This window comes from Xenopus tropicalis, chromosome 2 (assembly GCF_000004195.4).
Source record: "Xenopus tropicalis strain Nigerian chromosome 2, UCB_Xtro_10.0, whole genome shotgun sequence".
Classification (NCBI taxonomy): Eukaryota; Metazoa; Chordata; class Amphibia; order Anura; family Pipidae; genus Xenopus; species Xenopus tropicalis.
Window position 1 is genome coordinate 135036334 of NC_030678.2, and position 26126 is coordinate 135062459.

At 39.2% G+C, this 26126-nt stretch overlaps 1 protein-coding gene across 6 annotated transcripts; it reads right to left on the reverse strand.

Moving 5' to 3' along the window:
* Positions 1 to 535: 535 nt before the first annotated feature.
* rcbtb2 (regulator of chromosome condensation (RCC1) and BTB (POZ) domain containing protein 2) lies at positions 536 to 26076 on the reverse strand. 6 transcript variants are annotated; one of them, XM_012956740.3, is made up of 15 exons: positions 25920 to 26076; positions 24061 to 24159; positions 19784 to 19885; positions 18632 to 18729; positions 17287 to 17414; positions 15228 to 15378; positions 13306 to 13472; positions 12420 to 12578; positions 11294 to 11401; positions 10930 to 11072; positions 8300 to 8490; positions 6385 to 6511; positions 5254 to 5393; positions 3507 to 3637; positions 2341 to 2631 (listed from the first exon to the last, which is right to left on the reverse strand). In XM_012956740.3, exons 5-15 carry the CDS (start codon positions 17407 to 17409, stop codon positions 2491 to 2493), a joined length of 1581 nt encoding a protein of 526 aa, XP_012812194.1. In that variant the 5' UTR covers positions 17410 to 17414; positions 18632 to 18729; positions 19784 to 19885; positions 24061 to 24159; positions 25920 to 26076; the 3' UTR covers positions 2341 to 2490. The 6 variants fall into 6 exon arrangements, with proteins under 6 accessions (XP_012812196.1, XP_012812198.1, XP_012812197.1 ...); XM_012956742.3 differs by lacking the exon at positions 24061 to 24159 and having other exon boundaries at positions 536 to 2631; positions 3525 to 3637; XM_012956744.3 differs by lacking the exon at positions 24061 to 24159 and having other exon boundaries at positions 536 to 2645; positions 3525 to 3637.
* Positions 26077 to 26126: the final 50 nt, after the last annotated feature.

The window sequence follows — 26126 nt, forward strand, 5'->3', positions numbered from 1 at the left end:
TATAAAGGCCCTGGGAAATAGTCCCTAATAGCTGGGGGGCTCTGTTCTTTATACACTGGGCTAGTGAAGTGGCACAAACATACAAGCAATACACAAATGGGAGAATTACATTTCTGGTGCAGGAAGAACCACTAAATGGTACTAAAACATGTCCAGAACTGGAAATAGAGACAATCACCTGATCATAAAGTGTATTTTAGGGTAAGGCCCCATGGTGGGTTGGCTCCGCTGCTCTCAGCCTGGCGTTTTTTTCAGACAGAGATGCAGATCCGCTCCTGCACGCTGCTCCATTCATCTGCACAGCAGCCACTCACTTGCAGGAACATGCAGTGGAGCAGATCGGAGGTTGGCCCAAAGAGCCTACTTTTGCGTTTTCCGGGCAACCGCTCGGCTGCGTGTGCCTACAAGTGAGCAACTCAATGGCGTAGGGGAGCAGCAGTGGAGCTAACTCTCAGTTGGGCATTACTCTAAACCACCACAAAGAATCATTCTCAGGTAGAAGGTCAGGTGACCTGATTTACTAGCACTAAGGGGCTTATTTAAGAACATGTGCTGTACACCAAAAACACAAGGTTTAAAACAAGAACGCAATTTATCAAACTGTGCTATTCTCCTGCATCATCCATCCCTAATTCTAAAGTGAAAACAGGGTAATTTATCAAGGTGTGTGTTGATATGCATGCTGTATATTGATTTATATGGGAAAATTACACCATCATTTGATTATGATTAGTCATTATTCAGCTAGAGATAATGATTTACCCTCAGCATCACATTCATAACACAGACTAGTCACGGCCCATGACTAAGTACCCCTAGTGCATGAAACGGTAGGGCCTTTGGAGATGTTTTAATGTAACGTTGAATAAAGTCTTTTTTTGGTGATCCCTATGGAGTTTCCTGGCTGCCTATATGCCCATGGTGGTTGTTGCTTTATGCAACTATATAACCTACTCTCTACAGTCATTTCCTATACCAGTAACACCAGGAAAGTGATTAGACCTAAAAGCATTTGCATAGAATATTCACTTGGCGCAGAGATCACTTCTCTGCCAGTTGAAAAGCACCAGTAATTTCCCGTTTCTCCTACTGACCTGAATGGAAACAGCTGACACTACAGGCAGGCCAAATGCTCCCTATAAGCCGTCAGTGGCAGGAAGTTGGGGGCTTTACTGCTGGCTCAAATAAGCCCTTTGTGCGGCCCCAGCCTTACTACTAAATTTCCACCAGTACAGACTAATTGTTGAAAGTGTGATATTTTTACTTTGGTTTTACTAGGCGGCTTTTGGGCTAGTTCATTATTAGCATCACAAGCTCCATTGAACACAACAGACTGGGTGCATATTTGTTGAGACAGCAGATGGCGGAACACAGCAGTGCAAGTAACAAATATGTTGCAATGAAACTACATCGTCATGGCAAATGTCTGTACGTATACAGGATAAACACCTGCAAAACTGCTCAGAACACGGCTTTTTTCTTTGAATTTCAGGATATTAGCAAACATTATACTAATAAGATGAAATTCAAACAGCGCCACCTACTGACAATAGTGCCAACTCTTGTAAAGGTACTCTGCTTAGGAAAGAACTAGGAAACCTCAGCCACCCTTTCTCATGGCTTCCCTGCCTTCCTTGTGATGTTCCCCTGAATGTTACCGTTGAAGTATTTCAGCAGGTGGCGCAGTTGCTTCCGTTTCATTATAATAGCAGTTTTCATTTTGCCAGTATCTTGGAATACAACAGCAAAACTGCAAACATGCTTAAAAGAGCACTTATTATATTCATTTTTTTTGCTTGTACTGGTCCACAAAGGCCAAAAAGTCCCCTGCATCTGATAGACATAACTCAGTTTACATGACCACAAATAAATGCAGAGGCTTTTTTCTGTATTTACTAAAGAACCATTGAGTCGTGAAACACACCTTAGAAACCCGAGGCAACAGAGTATCTGATTGCACAACTCAGTGGGGCTCATTCATCACACAATGTCTGTCAGCCCTGCAGGCTCACAGAATGACAAGCGAGGCTTTCCATGCCTGGGTATCACAGTTATTTTTGTTGGATGCTTGTGTAAATAATGTGCTATTCAAAGTAAATGTGTGATGTCATCATGATGTCATAATGATGTCAATATGTATGATGTCAGTAATGTCATGCACTATGTAATACTGAGTAATTGTCAAGATCTTTTTCTTCTTCATTGGAATTTTGTTCAGCTTTTAGTACATTCCTCCAAAGTGTATTAAATTGCAGTTGTCCAAAATGCATTTGGAGACTGTGGCTCAGAGGGCTGCAGTTTATACGTCTCTAGTACAAACAAAACTTTTTTTTTTTTTTAAATTTAAATATCCATTTATGACACAATTTTATACATATTAAACAATAATTAAACAATAACTGTGCTTATTTTAAAAGAAAAAGGCAAGGGCAGACAGAAATGGAGCACAGCAACATAAAAAGGAAGGGGTACCAGTTCATTAGAGCACTGTCAGTTCTTAAATGCTCCCGCTTTACTTGCTTTATTGATAAAGTTCTTCAGAAGGTCACTGTCCATGTCAGCAAAGGCGTCTGTCTGGGTCACCACCGTCATATGGTTTATACAAAACCTGAAGCAATAATCTTCTAGATCCTAGAAACAAAGTTCTGGTTACATGTAAAGTTTTAATTATTACACGGAAACATTTTAGCCATAGCAATGCAACATGCACATTACAGGCTAGTGTTTTAAGATACAAGGCACACAGATTCCCTATGGTATCTCTTAAGCACCCCAGCATGAAGCCCAATCAGACCAATTCAAGCCAAATACAATGTACAATGCTAACACTGGTTGGACTACTGCCTGATTGAATGAGTAATTGCTTCCAATTCAGCCTCCCAAACTAAATCCCCAATCAAATATTGAAAATCTTTGAGTGAATATCATGCTGGGCCATAAATGGAGTCTGCTCCTGAGAGGTCTGCATAAAACCCCTAAGTGATCCAATTATTCACTCAGGTGCAAATCAGTCTGATTTGGCCATTACATGGCGGCCAAAATCAGGCAAAAAAGCCTTATTTGGCAACCTCAGCAAAGTATACATGATCTCTATTTATCACATATCTTTTTATTTTTGCAACTTTTTTTTTTCTATTAGTTTAGGTACTAAACTCATTTTCTAGCAATTTTCTAGCACATTACTTATTTAGGAGGAGGCTTACGCTTTGTAGGAAGGCACATAATAAATGCTTCTACTCTGGCAAGGTCTTCACCTTGAGCAAAGAGAAGGAAACGGGCTGCACCAGAGGGACCTGGAAAACCAGTCTTGGAAGAGAATGTGCAGCATAGGGCTACTATCCATGATCGGTAATACAGCAGGCCTTAATACAAACAAGATTTACTTTGTTTGAGCCATTAAATGTCCTTTAATCATATATTAATATTTTATAAAGTATATACATATGAGCTACCTTTTTACTGTCTTAACTGAATACTATTCCATGGAAAAATGTATTGGCTTATACCTGAGCGTCATACTTAACTGCAGCTGAGAGCAGTACAACTGCATTTTCCTCACAGATCCCTTGCTTGATAGTCTGCTGGCACAGTTGCTTCAGTCTGTTTTCTCTGTATATCGTTGCTAGCTCCAACAGACCTGCACACAGAAACATCATCTGAAGTTAAATATATTATATTATTTCATATGTATGTATATTATATATGTTGGGGCCTCACAGGGTCCTCTCTCAAGACACATATAAACCCACCCCTTATTAATACCGCATGTATGCAAAGATGTCAGTAGATTAATGGCAAAGTAAAGACTTTACATGTAGAAACACAGTTCAATCACAGGAAAAATGCAACAGGACTCTGATTGAATTTTAATTCCTTCCCCACTGAGATTGCTGAAGAGTCAAACAGGGACTAGATTTTGATTTGTGTTGGTATAGGACACAGAAATTAACTTATGGCGCAGCTATATTGCCCCTTTATTAAAAAAAAAACGGTTAGGGTCCCTCTAAAGGTGGCCATACACGCACCGATATTATCGTACGAAACCTCGTTTCGTACGATAATCGGTGCGTGTATGGCATGTCGGCGAGTCGACCGATATCGGACGACTCGCCGATCGGACAAGTTTGAAAATTTTGATCGGGCGCCATAGAAGGCGCCTGACCAAAATTCTCCCTTCAGAGCTGAATCGGCAGAAGGAGGTAGAAATCCTATTGTTTCTACCTCCTTACCTGCCGATTCAGTCCTGAATGGTGTGTGGCGGATCTTACGATGTTTCGTGCGACCGATGGTCGTACGAAACATCGTCGGATCGCCACGTGTATGGCCACCTTAAAGTGCAGCAAACCATTTGGCTCTGCAGTCACAAAGGAGACAATGGAAACAGTGTAGCTAAGCCAATAAAGGGAAAGAAGGATCTCACTCAGTCAGGACAAGTTGGGATTGTTAGCAGTAGAGAGAGGCAATATGCACAGAGATGATCACTTTGTATATAAACACACACAATATCTATAGGTACCAAAAGAAGCAACATATTGCCTCCGAATACAAAAAAAACATTTTTTCGGAGCGTATTTTTGCTGATTTTGTCTCTAATTTGCGCAACTTTTTCTTACTGTGCGTCAAAAATTACACCACAAAATCGTATTGTCGCGCAGAGTACGAAAGCTTCGGATTCATTCAAGCATCCGTATAGTTGGTCAGGCTGGAGCTGCAGAGTGCCATTGAGTCCTATGGGAGGCTTCCAAAATCATGCACAGAAGGATCAAAGTCAGAAAGGTTTTCCCGCCGTTAAGATCGTTCACACACAAAAATTTTGTGACTTTCGGATCGCCAATATGATATTATTGTGATTAATACAATTTTTTCATAAGCGTTTTCGCGATCATCAGAAATGATCATATCTAATCCGAAATTTACCTATTTCGGGATTCGAACTCGTACTTTGATGAATGTGCCCCTAAGAGTAGGCCAGTCTATATCACATTGAAAGGCAGAACTTCCCCGTTAGTGCATTTGATACAATATCAATCTGTCACGGAGGTCATTGATATAAATGAAAACCCCTGTCACCATTCGTAAATGACCATTCGTGAATGACATGAATTTTTATCAGATAAATGCACACTGAAGTTTTTTTGGGTTGAAGAGCTCCTGTCACTAGCAGTGACCACCCACCTTTACCCGTCTTATCATTTCTATCATTAGTTCTGAGCCACCGTCCTTTTAATGTTGAGTTTTCATATTCCTGCTTACCAATTGCATCCTCAGGAGAGATACTGATATTATCTGTGTACAAGTATTCCAGGAAAGCACGGTATACTGGGTAGGAAAACTGATTCATCTCAATGATTTCTTCTTCATTTTCATGGAGTAAGGAACGGAAATGCTCGCACCTTAAGCAGACAAACCAAATAAAACATATACAGATGAAGGCTCCAGTTAAATCTGCCAAGCACAATAGAATTTCTAACACATCTATGCAGGCAGGTATTGTATCACTGGCCCTATTAGCCGACTGAATTTGGTGCACTTTCACTAATAAGAAATAGGCCCAAACGCATTTTAAAGGGAACACATGAAGGTTGCAGTTGGCAGGCATTACAATTTGTGGTTACTTAGACTATAGTTTACATTCATAAATTATTTCATTTAAACTTGATATTGCTGTCTCAGTGCAACAGATTTAAGGAATACATATTCACACATTTGAAAATTCAGCATGCATGTCAGTTGGAACACATAAGAAAAATCTTTTCAGAATGCATACAACTTGAACTCATCAGGTCTTTCTAACAGTGTGTGAATGGGAAATTCAGCACTACTTCTAATATACTCATGTTTTTGAACTGCACATTCAGACACTGCTATGCAAATATTCCGACACATATCAAGTCAGTTTTAAACATATTCTGCAGACACTTTCAAATACTTGTGTTCATTAAACCATATGCTAAAATATGCTTTATTTTTAGATGGTCTTTAAATCAGACACAGGCAACCTGCTTGATATTCATCTAAAACCCCCACCATCCCCACAACTGAAAATAAGTTGCTGGGAGTTTTAGTGCAACAACATCTGGAGTTTTGCTGTGTTTCCTGTTCTGGTTGTGCACACGGGGCACCAATAGAATTAGTGCACACTGAAAGTTCATGATGATCAGATGTTAGATTATGCACACTGGAAAACAGGACCATCTGGATCAGACAGCTCACACAGATAAGCTTTAATCGGTACAAATCAAAATACATTTCTATAGTCAATATAAAGAATCTATTCTGGGGTATTCTGTGCTATGTACTGCCACTCAAAGATGGTTGTCTCTAAAAATAACAGTGGAAAAAAAAATCCAAACATGCTCGACACTGATGCTGTCTCTGCTTTACCTGATCTGGAGAAGAACTTTATGCACGTATATGTACTTTTCATCGACTAAGAACTTCAGGTCTGCTGTGTTAGGGTTGTCAAATTCTCTCTTTAGAGATTCTGCAACAGTAAGGTGATCATCTGGCTCTGAAAGAAACCAAAATGCAAAACAGAATGTAAATATAAAGGAACAGATAACATAGGGGTTGCATGGCACTTTACAGATATTTAGCATTTTTGCTCTTTAGCACCCAAGGCAGCAGGACATAAATTCATTTCCCCAAGGCCACAAGGATCTCAAACAAGAATTACAACAGGAACCAAGTCCTCTAACCACCATTTCTCCCAAATAAAATAATCACTTCACAATTATTAGGTCTATCTAAAAGAGGCTACTTATACAGTTTGCAAATGTTTTTCTTTATTAAACATTGTGTCTTAATGTTAGAGGTATAATTTGCCAAAATAAAATAAATAGGTGGAATTGCACAGCTTATTTTCCAAGCTGCCACTCATAATTTTAACATATTTTACGTTAACCAAAATATTCTCTATGAATTCAGAGTTACAAAAAGTGGTACTTTTATGCCCTCTACTGAGCACAGGAGAGACATGCAAAACAGAGAGGTAAAGATCCTACTAGAGAGTTATGTTATTGACAACAAAGGGGGGGGGGGGGCGGAATGTTAACACAGTCAGTTATATTTAAATAGCAGATTTGTTTAGAAATGCGTTTGCTAGAGTTGTAATATACAAATTCATACCTTAAATATCAATTCCACAAGTGTTTCCCTCTGCAACTCAGCTCCAATTGCAAAAAATACTGTTTGTACCAAAAGTTTATCAAACCCTACAGGCTTCCTGTGTTTTGCAAATCCCTCAGTCCAAGGGGATACTGGATTTCCCAGCAGGATGAGAGGTTTCAGTGGCATCTCACTGAAACACATAATACCCTACTTCCTCTGCATCGGGAAAAACTACAAGGCACTGAACTCTTTAGGGATATCAGACAGAATTTGCACTACACTAAAAATTTTTTTTTAAAAAAATGTAAATAGTCATAAGGAGATTTAATTTAAAAATAAACACTTTAGTGAACCAGGAATAAACGTAGGAAGCAAAATAAACACCCCCCCCCCACCAAAAAAAACCACACTGCTGTAGTACATGGGCCCTTATAATAATTCTTAAGCCATTGCAACCTTGGACTTGTGTTTGGTATTACTGTCCTGCTGGAAGATGAAAAAATGCAAAATGTCACAGTATTTCCCTTTATTATGTACCATCATTTTTTTTTTTTATTATTTTTTATAGCATGTATGTAGAGATGTATACCTACTACAGGTATAGGACCAGTTATCCAGAATGCTCGGGACCCAGGGCTTTCCGGATATGGGATCTTTCCGTAATTTGAATCTCCATATGGGTCTACTAAAAAATCATTTAAACCCAATAGGATTGTTTTGCCTCCAATAAGGATGAATTATATCTTAGTTGAGATCAAGTACAAGGTACTGTTTTATTATTACAGAGAAAAAGGAAACAATTTTTAAAAATTAGAATTATTTTCTTATAATGGAGTCTATGGGAGATGGCCTTTCTGTAATTCAGAACTTTCTGGATAAGGGATCCCATACCTGTAGTAAGTCTTGTCAGTAATTAAACGACTTTGAGAGCAGAAAAATTAGAAATATGTTGCCTCTGCTGCTACATCTTTTTCATTGCATTAGGAAAAATAGAGGTGGGAAGTGAGCGCCACACTCTACTGCAGTTGGTTGCTTCCCAGCTATATACTCCATCTTTAAATTTACAGTGCATGGGGTCTCGACAACACAGAGAAAGTGAATCTAGGTGTCTGTTCTTGAAAATTAAGGATACATTTTGCAGATATTATGAGATATAAGTAAAACTGCCTAAGTGTTCCCAAATTCTTACCTACAGACAGAAGGCGCCACATTATAGCTGGAGTTGAGAAGCAGGCAAACACATCGTCTGTGCAGGAGAAGTGAGTGAGATGTGGAGTAATGACAGACTGGCCCCGGCACTGGCCCCACATGTAAACTTGACCGCTCTGGGACTTAGCAGCAGAAGTGTGCGAAGAGTGACAGGCTGCAATCTCTACTATTCTGCTCACAGTACCAATAGAGAAATATAAATAGAAAAAAGCTATTACTCTTTGTACCAAGATATTTACAAGATAATCTACATTTATATTCTGCAAAGATTTTAGTCAAGAACATTGAATACATTTTTACTGATGTAAACCGATAAAGCTCCAATACTTTGAATGAATACATTTGTTTCAGCATTTGTCCTCTTCCCTGGAGCTTAAAAATAAGGAGAGTCTTGATATCGGATACTTAGGAACAGTAATCATAATGCCAGTGTTAGCTTCTTGCTAAATAAAATCATTATCCAGCCTAACAGTTTAAAAATATATTATATTCTGATATATTTCAAAATAAATACATTCTGATGAAAGGGCATGCCCCCCAAATGGCATGGCATTTTTTTTGATGCTGCACACATATTTTAGCGGTTTTACAGGTTTTTTTTTAAAAGTACAAATAAACTAATTTCCACGAAAACCACAAATGTCTAGTCATTTATTAAAACATCCGAATTGAAAAGGCACAAACAAATTAAAATGTTGTGATATTTACATTGTCCAAAAATATGTGTAGACTTTCAAATGAAAGAAAAACTCTACAACCATGAATTAAATGTTGTTACAATTTGCCTATGACAGCTCCCATTAACATCTACATGATCTCGACAGCTTTTAGACAGTGTATTTTTACATTTTATGTTTTTGACTTATAATAAATGGTAAAAATTTTATTTTTTTTAACAAAAAAAAACGTTTTAATACAAAAAACAAAAAAAATTAGTAAATGACCCCCTTAGTGTCAGTGCTTGAAATAAACATACCCCAGGGAAGAAAGTTTTAGCACAGAATTTGTTACCTCGTAAAACAAGAGAATTTGTGGTTTGAATGGCCGAATACAAGGCACTGTATCTGCTAGAAGGTTGTGAAATTCCTCAGTACAAGTACATTACTACAGAACACCTACTTGTGATTCCTGGCTTCAAAGCTATGTACTCTGCCTAACACGTACCAGTGTTTACGGTCACACTTTCAGACATTGGGAATAAAGCATGTGTCAACTATGAAGGTTGTTTTCAGTCTAATTATGAGTTTTCAGTACTTGTGTTGTTTTAAGGGGAAGCAGTGTGATATATAAACTACCTTGCCTTCAAATGTGAAAATGATTAAAACATTAGTCAAACCATATAATACATATTCTGCAAAGGGCGAGGCACAAATCTACATATCTTGCTTGATCAATAGCATGTGATTCATTAAATGCAAGTCAGCTGTGTGCACAGGCATAAAACACCCTGCCTTAGGCCGATATCCCAGACGTGGCATATTCTCGCCAAGCAGAAAAACATTTGCCAAAAATGAGCCCCGATGCTGTAATAATCTTTACTTTGTGCCTGCACCCAGAAGAACTGAATCTGTCCGGTGGCAGGCACATGCAGGGTGCATTTCTGTCTGAAGCTGCATACTTGAGCAGTTTCAGACATAAATATGCTGTGTGTGCCTGCCCCCAGACAGATTCAGTGCTTCTGGGTGCAGGCACAATGTAGCCGATATATGCATGAAAATGCGAGATTTTGCATTATCGAGCATATCTCATTCATTCGGGTGCAGGCACATGTAGGAGGCGTAGGGCAGAATTTTCAGCAAGCGCTTTTACACCTGCCGAAAATATCCACCCTATGCCTCGTGTGGCATTAGCCAAAGATTCATTCAGCACGGGGCTGATTTTTGACGTGTTTTTCCACTTGCTGAAAATACACCATTGTCTGATAGCCTAAGCACCAGAAACTAGTGGTTTGTGCTATTAAGTTTAGGATGGGGCTGATGGAAGAACATTTCCCTGATTTAGTGCTTACAGAGGCCTTAAACAATGAAAAAAAAAAAAATGGCGGGCAAATCTCTGTTGTCGCGGGCGACTAATCTCCCTGTAATGCCATCCCACCGGCTACAATGTAAATCGCCGGTGGGGTGGCATACGCGGCACCGCAATTTGCTGAAGTTGCCTTGTGTCACGGCCCTAAAGGCACTCCGATGCATTGCCAAGTCTGGCCAAGAGAATCGATGTATACTTAAAAAAAAAAAAAAAAAAAAAAGGAATTAAACACCAACTGTTAAATACCAACTAGCTCTATTTACGAGACAGTAAAGTTATGTTATACATTAAAAAGGGGAAATAAAATCTTATGGTAAAAACAAGAGAGATTGTGTGATTTAGCCCAATTTCTTAAAAAATTCAAAGAGTAAAAAAAAAAAAAAAAAAGTAAATTGCAAAAGTGCTCAGGGGAGCTTAATTTTCTTTATAAACCAAAGAATATATTATATATATAAGAAATACAGCTTTCAATTTCAATTACATTTTTTAAATGAACATATATTAAAGTGTGATTTAGAATTACATTTAAAAGATCTACTCTGGTTTACTAGGAAAGAACAGTTGGTTATTAAACAGATTTGTTACCTTTCCTTGTCCACAATGACTTGCACAGGGTAAGACTGGTTACTTTTATTCCCTGTGCCTAGCTGGCCATAGGAGTTCGCTCCCCAAGCATACATGACCCCTTCATCTGTTAATGCCAGCGTATGAGCATATCCACACACAACCTGGAGGTTTATACCATGGGGATAAAAACAATTACACAATTGCAAAGTAGAAATATTTATATAAATTAAGTTAATGTTTATAATATTATTAGTTTGTTATTAGTTTTTAGAACACTTTTATTCTGCTGCCGCCAACTTGTGATTTATTTTTAAAGATCTGAAAATAATTAATATGTTGCCTACATTATATTTGGGATTTTAAAAGTAATAGGGAGACCTACCTGTTCCACACGAATGCCCTGTAGTGCTGCAATTCGACAAGGTGTTGGCTGGTTGCCACTGCTGCCTAAACCTAGCTGCCCATTTCCATTGTATCCCCACGCATACACCTTAAAAATATAACAAAATGCAGTTACTGCCTTGTTTGGAGAAGAACTGGATCAATACGCATACCAAAGCGCAGCAGGTATCAGGCAGATAAGGGTTATAAGAGTCTATGTAATGTTCCTGTTTAAAAGGCAAATAAACTCCATAATAAAGTCATATTATTTCAATTTTCTATGGGGCAGCAGTCCCAAATCACACAAGCTCTGCATCCTAAACAGGATAATTATATTCTAAGTTTCACCACTGTGGCTTTTTTTAGTACAGGTATGGGATCCTTTATCCGGAAACCCGTTATCCAGAAAGTTCCGAAATACAGAAAGGCCATCTCCCATAGACTCCATTATAAGCAAATAATTCTAATTTTTAAAAATATGATTTCCTTTTTCCCTGTAATAATAAAACAGTACCTTGTACTTGATCCCAACTAAGATATAATTAATCCTTACTGGAGGCAAAACAAGCCTATTGGGTTTATTCAATATTTTAAGGATTTTTAGCAGACTTAAGTTATGGAGATCCAAATTACGGAAAGATCACTTATCCGAAAAACCCCAGGTCCCAGGCATTCTGGATAATAGGTCCCATACCTGTACAGCACACAGCATGTGTAATGTTCCAAAGCAATGCATTAACTAAGTACAATAGTCTGTGAAATGAACCTAGAAGATGTGGAGTGAAGTGGAGGCTTTATCTTATATGGCATAGGGCTACTGGTAGTAAAAAAGTGGCATAACAGCCCTGTGCCACAAGAATGAAAACATCCAATGATCTACAAACATTCTAATCACTATTAAAAATAGGCCCAGACTAGGATTTAAAATAGGCCCTGGCACTTCAAGTACACAGAGGCCTAAACAGCCCCCCAGGCCCAACAAATAGTATCTGTCTATGGCATCTTACAGCAGCCCCTCTGACATTTGCCAGAGCCCACGGATTGCCAGTCTGGGCCTGATTAAAAGCTAGAAACATAAATGCAACATACAATGTGATGTTATTTTATTTTATATTTCAGTACCTTACCTCTCCATTATCTACTACAGCCATTGAGCTCATCTGACCACATGCAATACCAATCACAGTTTTATTTTGTAAACAACTGGTAACTTTCCTAGGTATAGGTTGATTGGCTGTAGAACCTGAACCAACTTGTCCAGAGTTGTTGTACCCCCATGCATAGACCTGCCAAAAAGATAAAATAAAAATTAGGCAACATAAGTGCTATTTATTTATACAGAACCAACATATTCTGCAGAGCTTTAAAGAAATGATTCATCATTCACAAAAGTCCCTGGCTTAGTGCATACAAATTCATTGCTTTGGCTGAAATCTTAGTATATACAGGGTGTAGACAGGTAAAACTGTGGTTTTCATATGTATATAAAAAAAAAAATATGAAGTCAGCAAAAAAATCATACATAGTTGGGTTGTGTGAATTACTTGATGTTACTACCATATACAAGTAACCTGTTATGCAGAATGCTTGTGATCTGGGGTTTTCCAGATAAGGAGACTTTCCATAATTTAATTAAACCCAAAAAAGGGATAAATAGTGTATACTGTGTACAAAATTATAACAAATCCCCTGGGCACTTATTGATATTTCAGAAATGAAGATATAACATGTGGCAGTACAATGTTTGTATCTTATCCAAGGACCTTTGTATCCAAAATAATTATTATAAAGAACAAAACAGCAACACTCATGGGTAAGTTAGATATTACTTTAAGTGCAATCAATTTATTTAGCCTACTTCTGTACCTGAGTGTTTTTTCTTTGAAAATCTAATTACGTATGTTTTTTAACCTGGCTACTGACTCAGTCTTGCTCCTAGAAGGATCATCATTTCTAGTTTGCCTTATATTATTGCTTTCTAATACTTCAATGATTATGTAATAATATTCTTACCTCACCATCGCATGTTAATACCATTGAATGATGGGATCCACAGGCCACACTGATTGCTTTCTTGTTTATTAAGTTAGTGGAAACTTGACATGGACTTAGGGCTTGGTTGGTTGAGCCATTTCCCAGCTGGCTATAGGCATTGTGGCCCCAGCTATACACTTCTCCATCTGTGTAAAATATAAATGATGCAATGTAAGATTCTAAATCTGTTGGTCAAACTTACCACCCCATGTAAAATCTTGTCAGTACAGTCTGAAATTCCCACTTCAACTTTACCCCTGAACATTGTGGGTCTCTGTAAAAATAGATCACATAAAGCATCTCATATGCAAAACATTTGCAATATAAATAAAGTATTTTGATGAAAATATTCTTTTCTAGTAGTAGGTGCTAATGGAAAATTTCAAATAGAAATGAACTGCAACTAACAGTTCATATTAATAGAACAATCTTTGCCATATACATAGTAAAAGGAAAACTATACCCCCAAACAATGTAGGTCTCTATAAAAATATATTGCATAAACAGGCTCATTTCTTAAAACCCTGCTTCATCTAAACAAGCCATTTTCATATAGGAAGTTCTCAGTGTGTCAGGTTCAAAATAGGCCACTCCCATCCCTTCAGAAAACTGATCAGAGAGACAGAAAGAGGACTGATCTGACAGGTATAAAAAGTAACTTTTACATTAGCCTTTTTACTTTTTTTAATGGAAAATGGATTTTCTGACATTCTAAGAGCATTGTTGGTGGTTTAATAATATTTGTAGATTGAAGGTGAACAACCCCTTGAAGCCCGGCTTATATAAGGCACTTTGCTGACACACAAACCAATGGTACAAACACCTGCCAAGTATCAAAAAAATTATTGATTTTTGACCACCATGAGAAAGGGAAACCAGTGTTCAAATTGGTAACTGACGTCTAAATATAGATAGAAAAAAAATGATCAGGAGAGGACATTCAGGGCTGTTAAACAAGCCACCAAGTGTTCCAAACACTTGTGTCTCATTGCTATGCTGGCGACAGTGTGGTGCCATAGGGACTATAGCTTGGGTTTTCTGAGAATGTCTGGTGATCCAAGGGATCTGGCAAGAACTCACTCACTTTATGGCATCCAAATTGGGCATATCTTTGGATCTCACCCCATCAGTAGCCCATTTACATGTTACCATCAGCCTTTTTCTCACCCACAACTTTTTTTTTTTTTACTTCATCCCTGACCACCCACGTATATCTACCTTCATGTCTACACTCTATAAGATTTTCAAAGAAGGTGAAAATGGAGGACTGCTTAGATGCTAATATACGGTACTGTGCAGATCACAAAATAATTCATTGTGGATGGGCTGGCGCAGGGCACAATACCTATTTGTATGGCAGCTTCCTATGCCCTCTGGGATGTGTCCTGGGGTTCAGTCTAGATTAACTGCTATCCAGAACACTTGCTGGTTGGTTACCCTCCAACACTGAACCCTTACACCTCCCCCCACATTCCCCCCCAACATTCCCCCTCCTACCCCCTAGGTACTGTCAAATTATTTTGTACTTTGAGATGTACATATATTTTTCTGAGTGCAGTGTTTCCGATTTCTTTATAATGTGAAACTTAATTCCAATATTAACATTTCAGTGCATTTATAAAATAATTTTGGATTTTTCATGCACCAGTTTGTCTGCGTTCATTCAACATCAATTCTTTTTAGTCAGAGTTCAGCGGCAGTGTAAGTGTTTCAACAAACTGATTAAGCTAACTTTAATATGATTCAGTGGGGAACTTTTGGGTGCGGTTTATTGTTTGTAGCTGCTGGTCAGCTCCAGAATGTGGGTTATTCCAAGCACTGTAAATAAAACAGCAGCTGGTGAACGCTACAGAGTGGGTTAAAACAATTCATTATTTCTTTCATTTGCTTACAGTACATACCAGAAGTAACAATGACAACATGAGGTCCACTTCCATAACTCAAGCTTACTATCCTTTTTCCTGAAAGCATATCTATACGTCGTGGTTCAAGGATACTTTGTGCATCGCCGGTCCCTAAACAGCCACTGCTGTTAGTACCCATCACAAATACCTAAAAAAAAAAAACAGGACTATGAATGTAATGCAAATATAGAATATAAGTGTTTTGTGTATTAGTTTTCACTGTGGTTATATCTCAAAAAGCAAATGGCATTAAGCAGATATACCATATAAGCAATGAACATGGGTTTCCTTCTGACATCCATATTTTATATCCCCCTGCCAAATCAACAAGGTTTCTGTTTAAATATGCAAAAGTGTTGTGTGAATGTTTTCTTATACAGCAAAACTACAGTACGTAGTATGGCTGCATAAAAGATATTTTTGAAAAATTCTGGTTGGCTCCCATAGCACTTCTTTATAACCCCACAAAAGAAAAGTCTTCACTACATGTATCAGCTTTTTATATAAAAGTTCCACATATTTGTTACAACATATAATAAAAGTAAAAATTAAATTTAAAGAAATGAAAATGAGCTCTTCCAGCTGATTAAAACTGATAGGGGATACTTCATGCGAAAAGTTACAGCAGATGGAAATCTGATGGTGTGCCCAACTTTACAATTGGGCCCTGGGCAAATGCCCTTTTTGCAATTTGTTTTTTTTTTGTTTTTTTAAATGGCCCAGGTACTTGGGTGCACAATATGCCAGTTCTTGAAGGAGAAGGAAAGATCGAATCACTGGAGGGTGCCAAAATGTTAGCCCCACCTGAGATTGTATTCACTTACTCCGGGCCGGTGCTCCTATTAGCAAAAAAGAAGTTAAAGACTGATTTGCATAAATAAAATAAAGAGCAGCTGCCAATTCATTAGTTAGGCCCATGTCTCCAGTTGCCAGCAAAAGAGCACAGGTTATATATAGGCATAATAGTTGAACTTGATGGACATATGTCTTTTTTCAACCTAACTTACTATGTTACTATGAAAAAAATATGAATGTTTAACTCCTCAAAGGGGCTGTATTCCTCCTTCCAGCCACGACTGCAATAAATAGGGCTTGTGCTGAACATACTTTTTGCCTACTGTTTTAATCATGTTTTTTGATATTTCTTGAGTTAAACAGGGCATAGGTGGAATATTAAGCTTCTTCATGTTTAGTCCTTGTGGGGTTTGGTGATAAGATCCCCTAAAACCTAGCCTTTATTTTATCATTTGAAAATGATCGCATTGAAATAAAGATTAAAATATTTCCACCAACCCTTTAAAAGTATAGCGGCAAAGGACCATTCCTTTAATGCAACAAATACCTACAGTAGACTGTCTATAGTTTTTGTCAAAAACGATTTGTTATATTACGTTACTTGTAAGGAGTATCATATATATAATTTATATTGTGCAGCGTGTGTACAATACTGTATTAGCAGAAAATGGGTCAATACCATAATACAGTATAGTTTTCAAGATTAAATACTAAGGCAGCAGAATGGGGTCCCTGTTCTCAGAACTTACATGGGCGGGTAATTTACAGAAACAAACAGAAGGATATTAAGTGCTGCATAGGTGCCAGAACTGAGCCAAATGTTATATGAGTGCTCAAAGATGGAGTCTTAAAACATATTCTTAGAGAGACTGAGGGAAGATTTTTCCCAGAGAAAATCAGGGATGGCATTCCAAAGGAGAAGTTGACCAGCAATGTAATGAGGCAAGAATAGAGATGTTGTGAGGTGCAGAAGAATCAAGGGCTTTGTAAGTCAAGAAGGAGTAAGATGAGGACAGGCATAGGTGTGATTTTGCTGTACAATAATACACAGGAAAAAGTGACAAGCTTCAACCATAAATGGTACTATGATTAGAGAAGGAGATGAAGAAGATTACCCCCAGATAACATGGGGGGGGGGGGGGGTATATTGCCCCTTTAACATTACTTTTCCATTTTATGGAAGACACCATATATAAAATTATTACTAATAATAAAGTAAATGAAATTATGCTTTGGGATATTAATATATAAAACATTTTACCTCATCATTTTTCGTAAGATACAAAACCTCATTTCCAGCCCCAAAAACACAGGCTTGCTGAATAAACTTCAAGTCCTCCTGCGGGCAAAGGGCAAAGATTGGCCATTTTCCAACATCCACCATTGTTCCTGGAGATAAACAATCACGCTATTAGGTCTGCAGCTTCGCAAACAGTTCAGTGTAAATCTATCACACAAATCTACCGCCCCTACGCTTGAAAAAACTTCTAGCTGTGACTGCATCCAGAAGCAATGAATATGCCCAGCCCCACGCACCCGATATCTGCCAACAAATGCAAGATTCGGCTTTTGCCGGCAGATATCGACTGCAGTCAAAAGCAGGTGCCTGCACCCAGATTTAATGCTTCCATGTAGTGGTGGATAGCCCTAAACCTTTAGGATGCTGCAGTAAGTTCAGCATATAAAATATGGCATTTCTATCTGTATTTGTTCGTAGGGTTTAGTACTCCATTAAAGACCTGTCACCCAGACATAAAAAGCTGTACAATAAAACTCCTCTTCGAATTAAAAGTGAAACCCAAATTTCTTTTTTTAATTAACACATCCATACCCATTATAAAGGCATTTAAAAATCCCAGCTGTCAGTCATATATTGCCTGCCCCTCTGTGTCTGAGACGGGGCAGACAATAACTAACTTTCCATTTAGGACTAGATGTCATTGTACCTCTCATATACACCCTCCCTACTCACCATCTAATTGTGTAGTCAATGCATGAGCCTGGGCACCTGGTCATACATTCTATCACATAAACAAGCATGATGCAAAGCTTGCCTTACTAACAATGTCCATAAAATGGCACCTGCCTGCTTGATGTGATTGTGTAATTCCAAGACTGAAGGTAACAAGATTTATATTTATATAATGTAAGTGAAGTTTATTTTTCTCAACTAACATGATAAAAATAAATCTGGAATAATTTTAGGGTGACAGGTTTTCTTTAAAGCAAACATCAAACTGCTTGTTACTAGACCAGGTGCAACCTCTGCAAATGTTATTAGATAACTCCCTAAATGGCTAATGTAAAGCCAGATGGTAAGTTTGCCCTCGCAGCACATAAATACCAACCACTACGGTAGCATTTGTTTAATAAAAAAAAAATAAAAAAAATAAAAAGCTTATACAGGCTTAACAGTGGGGAATAAAACAGTACAGGTGCTGGTGAGTAGAGAGCAGGCATGGCAGGTAATTTATATCTTTGAAAAACATGTATAATTTTTAATAAAGTATATTTAAAAAATTAATTAATTCAGAAAATATAAAATGTATTTTTGTAATAGTTACCCTTTATTGGAGCAGAAATACAGAATGATTTTTAAGGATTACCTTTCTTTAGGAAATAATTTTAGTTGTACACCATCAAACTATCCTAGGTTTGTGTTGTCAGTTCAGCCCATAGACCAGAACATATCCTTGGCAACTGTCTGCAAAATAGAACATTTTGAGTTCTAAGTTAGAACGCGGAAGCATTTATAATAACATTTCAATAATGACAACACAGTCTTTCATATTTTGAGCATACTTTGTATATATGACAAAAGACTCCATGGATCTATAAGGTCCAGTACAAAAAACGGTTTAGGGCCTTTTTGGATCAGTCATACCATGCAGTGTACTAATTTTACATCACCAAAAATAAAAGAAAAAAAATCCTTCAAACGGTCAATAGAGTCAAGTCAGACTATTTTACTTCTCTAACATGGAAGCTGTGAGAATTTTTAAAGATAATGTATTGTGTAAAAATCAAGAATGTGCCAGTGTATTATACTCTTAAATATAGAAGGAATGTGTCTGCCAATGTACTTAATTAGTCATCAAAGTCATGCATGGTCAGATTAAATTTGCAAACAGGACCACATGATGCATGACTTGCAACCTGCCATATGTGCCCAGATAATCATCAAGCATGCTTGAAACCAGACAAACTGCACTATGAAATCTGGGCATGTGTGGCAAGCTTTAGTCTTTCCACTGTTTTTTAATCCTTAATACCCTTAAAGGAACAGTTTAGTGTAAACTGGGTAAAAAGATAGACTGCTCGGGGGGGGGGGATACATTTTTTCCTACACCTTACATACATGCAATTTCCAGCACCTGTTTTAAAGGGGAGAAAGAAATATCTGCCAAGCCAACTACCAGAGCCAAGACCCCATCCCAGGAATAAAAATACAAAAGCAAAAAGCCAGGTGCGTGGTTTGTAATGTGGCATGCCTCTTTAAAGAAAAAAAAAAAAAACCTATATTTTGGGTCACTGATACTTTAAAGGGATTAGCTATATCAAATTATAAGGAAGTATAAATAATGATAATCTACCTTGGTACACTGGTGTCTCATTTATAATCATATCATGCAAATTGAAGTGAAAATTAACCATGTGGCATGGAAATCTCTTATAAACCCTGTTATAAAACCCAAACATAAATGCTGAAATGATTTTTCATCCAATAGCCATCAGACCAGGAGAAAAGGCTAATTTACCTTTTATTTTAACCCTGGTTTGAGGTCATAATTATCGCAATGAGCTATCATCCGCATTACTTGAGAAGTGCTTGACAGCCATTTCCTTCTGTCCACAGTTATCTGCAAAATATATTTAAAAAGATAAAATTAAATATATTTTTAAAGATAAAGTAAAAAAAATGTATGTACTAGAAATAAGAAAAAGTTGCGAGGCTCATACAACTGAAGGGAGGATAATATCTTGCCAGTAAGAACAATAAGGGCTCTGGCACACGGGGAGATTAGTCGCCCGCGACAAATCTCCCTTGTCACGGGCGACTAATCTCCCCGAACTACAATCCCACCGGCGAAAATGTAAGTCGCCGGTGGGATGGCACACGCTGCGCAGGCGATTTCGGCAAATCGGCGAAAATGCCTCGTGAGATTGCAGCATCCAATTAGGCTGCTCCACAGCTCAACTCTCTCCTAACCGGCGCAAACTGCTCCCCCCTCCCATCAGAATGTGTGATCTGAGCTACCAACTGCTAGAGCTGCAGCAGGAAGCTACTAAGACCAAGCTAAACAAATGGAGGGAGATTCTAGGGCTCTTTACTCAAGTATGATAAAGCTTTCTGCAGAATAAATATAGTGTTCTAGGTGGCACTAATGTGACTAATCTATTGGCAGTAAAATGCCAAAATGAATTTCCTTCTCATTTAAAGGTATCATCAGATCATAAGCTTAAAATATTTGTGACTTTAATTATGTATAGACCATCGAGTTAATCTTTAATTCCTCTTTTTGCTTCTTCATTTCCTCAGCCCTACTGTCCAAACAACGCAGGACCAACTTTCCTCTTCTTGCCTCCTTTCTTTTCATAATATCGGATTATCATTATACAATTGCTCTATTGTGATATCCACCTTGCAAAAGTTAAAATGCAAACAAAAATAATTTAAAGAAAAATGTACAATCATTTTCACACTCCCATGACTAGCTAAGGAAACAGGATGAGGAACAGGGCATCAGGTTAGACACTTAGAATTTCTGCTGTAAATCTGCTTTGCTATAAGAAGTAAAGTTCCTGTTCGGTTCATTCAGGCTGTAGTTTATTTATACTCAATCACTGGAAGGGGTGTATACACCCACACCCTGCCTTGGCATTTCCACTGTTATCTTTCAGCATTTCCCTTATCTTTTTTTATGTTCAGATTTGCAGTTTGTGGTTTCACTTTGAATTTGAAAGGAAGATAGCTAAAAGAAAATGTTTCTTCGAGTGCCTCTTCATTGAGCGGGTTAGTGGCATATTTAGGGCTGGGCGACATACCGTTTAATACCGAATACCGGTGTTTTTTTTTTAAAACTATATTCATTTTTCAGATACCGCAATACCGGGGTGTCAGGGTACTCACCCATGCGGCGCGGTCTCGCGCGCGTCCCGTTGCGCACACGCGTCCAGGTGCGTGTGCATCAAAGCGCACGTACATGTCAAAGCATGCACGTCCATGACGCGCTGGCGGCACCGGTTCTGCGCTTGCGTGGGGGGGTATTTAAAGCTATCAAACGCCTCCTCCTGGGCTATGTTGTCTGCGGCCTTGCCTGGGAAACTAAGCCTGCCTGATTTACCTTACGACTTTCTGTTGCCGATCCTTCGCTTGCCTGACTCTGATTTTCAATACTGCAGTAATTATTCTCTAATTTATTAGGAAATGGGGTTAACACCTAATCATGCATGGAAAAAAAAAAATACCGTCAAATACCGTGACACCGATATAATTTTGACAAATACCGTGATATAAATTTTTGGTCATACCGCCCAGCTCTAGGCATATTTACACCACAGCAGACAGAGACTGTGGGGGGGGCCCCCCGAGTAAAACGGGTGTCTGGTGAGGACTTTACTGCTGCCCCTCACCATCTGCCTGTATCTGTGCCGTCCATCCTACCTGCAGCACCCTTACATGGTGGGGCGGGCAGTAGAACTGAGTCAGCCAGAGGTCACACTGGCAGTGCTAAGGGAGGCCACAAGTTGTTTGGGTGTTTTTTTTAAAGCGGGGGCTGAAAAAGACACAGTACACCATTGTATCTAGATACCATCTGTATTTGTTTTGGCCAAGTGCTCCATTATATTTTATTCTCTGTATAAATTCTGCTACAACAGACTTCACTTTGCTAACATGTCAGTAGCATGATGCAAATCACATGAAAATAGCCTTAATGGAAGCCCTATATAAACCCTGCAGAATCAGAATGCTGCTTGGGGTTGTAATCTTTGCTGCTTCCCTTCCCTTTCTTGCCAAAACTGCTCAGGGCAGCAGCAAGGACAGAATTGCCCCACCCATACCCACTGCCACCTTTATTTTTATCTTGCTGCTACTTACCTCTGGAGTTCCATCCCTGAATTCCTCTGAAAGGGAAAGCTATAATATGCACATATTTTTGTAAGCTATAATATGCACATATTTATGTGTCTCTGATCCATGTTGCACCAGCATATTCATTACTGGTCCATTGCCAATTGATTTATGCTTATCACGACATAAGGATGAAGGAATAATGGAAAAGGTGTGTACAAGCACTTAAATGGCTCTATAGACACACAGGATTGCCCAGCACAAGCTTCATTTAGGTGTTAAATTAGACACTTATATCCTCAACAAATTTATACACGGATACTTTCTACCTCCACTGGCAAATAATTTGAAAAAAACAATACACCTTGGCAAAATACAATGATTTAAATCATTCTGTGCTGTGTTTCAGAACATAATTTAAGGAAAGAGACTATTAGAAACTGTTATTTTAATGCCCTCGAAGTTAAACTCCTTGCAACATAATTTGTAAGTCTACCAAGAAAGTGCAGCTAATAAACAGTAGGCCTGCATGACCACAAAATGCTGATTGGCTGGAATTCTAGATACTAGATAAACTTGGGGGAAATTTTAATTAAATTAAAGAAACTATTATGAACTATAAAGAAACTACTAGTATATTACTATTTTTAAGATTTTTTTCCTCAGTAAAATTCCCCTATATTTAACCACCAAGTAGACCCAAACTTCTTTTCATAAGCTTACAGGCTTCTTTAAAGAGACCCTGTCTGCGGTCAGAATGCTTCCATTGTCCTAATGTGTCTATGCAGAAGATCAGCTGAACGCAGGACCCATAGTCAGACCTCTTTAGACCTGCAGTCCTTTTTTTCAGTTGTAGAAACCAACATGTTCTGGGGTCACTAAAAACACGTTAAAAGTTATTACATTTAAATTTTTGACAAGAAAATGGATACATTAGAATTCCTCTGTGCTATTCCATTAAAAAGTTACTCACTAAGGTTACTAAAGTCAGATAAGGGATGTTTTTACTTTCAGCACATAAGCATTACTGTCCCAGCCCTAAGTTTCAAAGTTTGTATTTTTACACTGGTAATCAAACAAAATACCTTGAGCACGCGCAGAAGAACACAGGGAGAAAAACATGTAGCTTCCTACTAGGGCTAGAGAATTGGTTGTGCAGAAGTCCTGAAGGTTTATGTAAGCCTAAGTAAGGACCAGGGGTGCTAGTGCCATGAGGAGAGTTGAGATACTCGCCTCAGACGGCAGCACCCTGCTCATTACCATGGGCAGCAAAAAGCTGCTCCTGGCAACTTTAACAGCAGAATTCTCAGTTTTTAAACCGGATTTGGATCTTCTAGTACATGAAGCACAATTGTACTCACTGCACTAGTGATGTGGCCCACCCCCTAGACCAGGGGTCGGGAACCTTTTTGGCTGAGAGAGCCACAAACACCACATATTTTAAAATGCAATTCTGTGAGAGCCATACATGTTTGGCCGTGGATGCTGCGGGGCAAGGTAGGGTGGGTCCAAAGGATGCTTAGAACATGTCTTCTATCCGCCAAGCGCAGGGGCAAGGTAGGGTGGGTGGCAAGGATGCTGAATGCGATGCGGACGAGGGCGTGGCCTGCGCTCGGCGGATAGAAGACGCTTGATGTTTGATGACAGCCAGATGCAGTCATCAAAAGAGCCACATCTGGCTCCCGAGCCATAGGTTCTCTACCCCTGCCCTAGACCCAGTCTGGCACTCTAAAGGCAACAGCACAAGATTTTATGGAATCCTACAAAATCTGATCCCACAGCTGCAATGTATTCACATAAGATAATGGGTTTTGTTCCTGCATCTACAACAGACAGATCAATATATTTCAATGAGAGAAAAAGTCTGTTGGACACCATCAGATTTAATCTCGTCTGATGCAGACGCAGAATGCATCCCTTCCCACAGGCCTGGCATGACAAAGCTTCCATGTAGTTACTCACCAGATTTTTCTCATGCAACTACATTCGACTTATAGGATGTGTTCTGTTCCATCACCATCCTTCGATATACCCCCCTGTAGTTTAGCTCTTAAAATTAGCCTAGAGGAGTGGATAAGAAACCATTAGGCCGTCATAGCTGAGAGACCAGCTAAGCACTATGCAGCAGGCTGCAATACATTCTATCAGGGAGTTGCTGTTCTGCATCTTGACGCAGTGGCGTAACTTGGTCGCTCCACGCCCCCCTGGAGGCCTTGGTCGCTCCCTGGGTTGCCCCCCTTGTGCCACATTTCCTGGCCTAAAATGAGCGGCTATATTTAAAGCAGTCCTGTCACCCTAAGAAATAATTCCAAATTGTTTTCTATTGTGTTTGTCAAGCAAAATAAGCTTCACCTACACTGTAGAAATTATTTTAATCTTATTTTATTCAGCCTTGGAATTCATCCATTTTGTGGACTCTATTATTAAGGCATGCTTTGAATCCTGCCAAAATCTTGTGCCTATGCCAGTATGGGGGGACCTAATACCCATGTCCATGCACTGGTTACCGAGGAGGGAGGGGGAATGTGAGAGGAACAGCAACAAAAAGTTCTGAATTGAAAGTGAAAGTAACTGTCTGCCCCACCGCTATGCCTAATGCATAGAGGCGGGGTAAGCAATATATGATTGACAGCTGGGATTTTTAAATGCTTTTATTATGGGCATTGATGTGTTAATAAAAAAGTGGCTTTTGGTTTCATATTTAATTTGGAAAGGGCTTTTATTATACAGCTTTTTACGCCTGGGTGACGGGTCCACTTTAAAGGTAGAAGAGGGGCAGATACTGGCACCACAGTCCAGGCCATCATGTTGCCCAAGTCCCCTCACTACTTCTGTGCCTGCTGTATACATAGTTGTGCCACTGACGCTGGCAATACAAGTACTGAAAATCATTACAAATACAGTATCCCAACAATCCAGGCTTATAACCATGTATTAAGTTTAATGATCAGTTCATCAAACAGGTTTGAAGACTTAATCTATCAGTGCAGCAGTGTATGGTGTATTGACAGATTTGTTCTGACAGCATAAAGTACAAAGGAAGTCCCAGCACCTCTTCACTTCATGCTGTCAGTCAGAACAAACACAAAAACAGGTGACCAGAACGGCGTGCTGCCCTCATATGGTATCCGTGTGCTGCTCAGCTGGGCCACATAGCGGGGAATTCCAGTGTGCTGTTGCCTTAGGCCAGTCATCCCCAACCAGTGGCTCGGGGGGCAACATGTTGCTCACCAACCCCTTGGATGTTGCTCCCAGTAGCCTCAAAGCAGGTAGTTATTTTTGAATTCCTGGAGTGGGGGCAAGTTTTGGTTGCATAAAAACCCAGTCTAATGCCAAACAGAGCCTTCTGTAGGCTGCCAGTAGCCACATAGGGGCTACCAAATAGCCAATCATAGCCCTTATCTGGCACCCCCAGAAGGTGTTTTTCATGCTTGTGTTGTTCCCCAACACTTTTTCCATTCCACATGTATAAAAGGTTGGGGATCCCTGCCTTAGGGTCAAGCGCAGAGCCGTAAGCGCATAGAGCGCCCGATGTACAGCCACATGCATGCGCAAGTACAGGTTTAGGGACGCAATGATGAATAGCACAGCTCCCCCGGGCATAATAGCACCATTGCAACCCTGCTAGGCTTATACTGTATGACACCAGGCTAACTATACTATTGCCATCTACGGGTTATACTGTGCGCTCTGCTGAAACACAAGCCCTACCAACCCATGAGGTTATTCATCAGCCCACATGCCAGGCACGGCACATAGTGACAGTTACTAAGTTACAAATAATGACAGCACTGTCACTTTTACGGAAAGTAATAGCATACCGCCCAGCAGCAGTCCCGCTTTTCTGAACACAGCTTGCAATCCCGGATCGTGTTTAAACGCCCCTCAGCGCCTCTAGCTCCAGACCCACAACTCCAGCCGGACAGATACTGCGCTCCTGCCGGACAGCTACCGGCACGTCACAAATCCCTTCTCGCGAGATTATGCTGCCCGCTGCCCGTATATAAGCGCCGTGACGCGCAGCTCTG

Coding starts and splice junctions, on each gene's coding strand:
- rcbtb2 (XM_012956741.3), bottom strand. CDS start 17,409: ATGGTGGATGTTGGAAAATGGCCAATCTTTGCCCTTTGCCCGCAGGAG. Junction 12,579..13,305: donor TATTAACATGCGATGGTGAG/GTAAGAATATTA, acceptor TCTTTTTGGCAG/GTCTATGCATGGGGGTACAA. Junction 6,512..8,299: donor GTGGCGCCTTCTGTCTGTAG/GTAAGAATTTGG, acceptor GGTTTCTTTCAG/AGCCAGATGATCACCTTACT.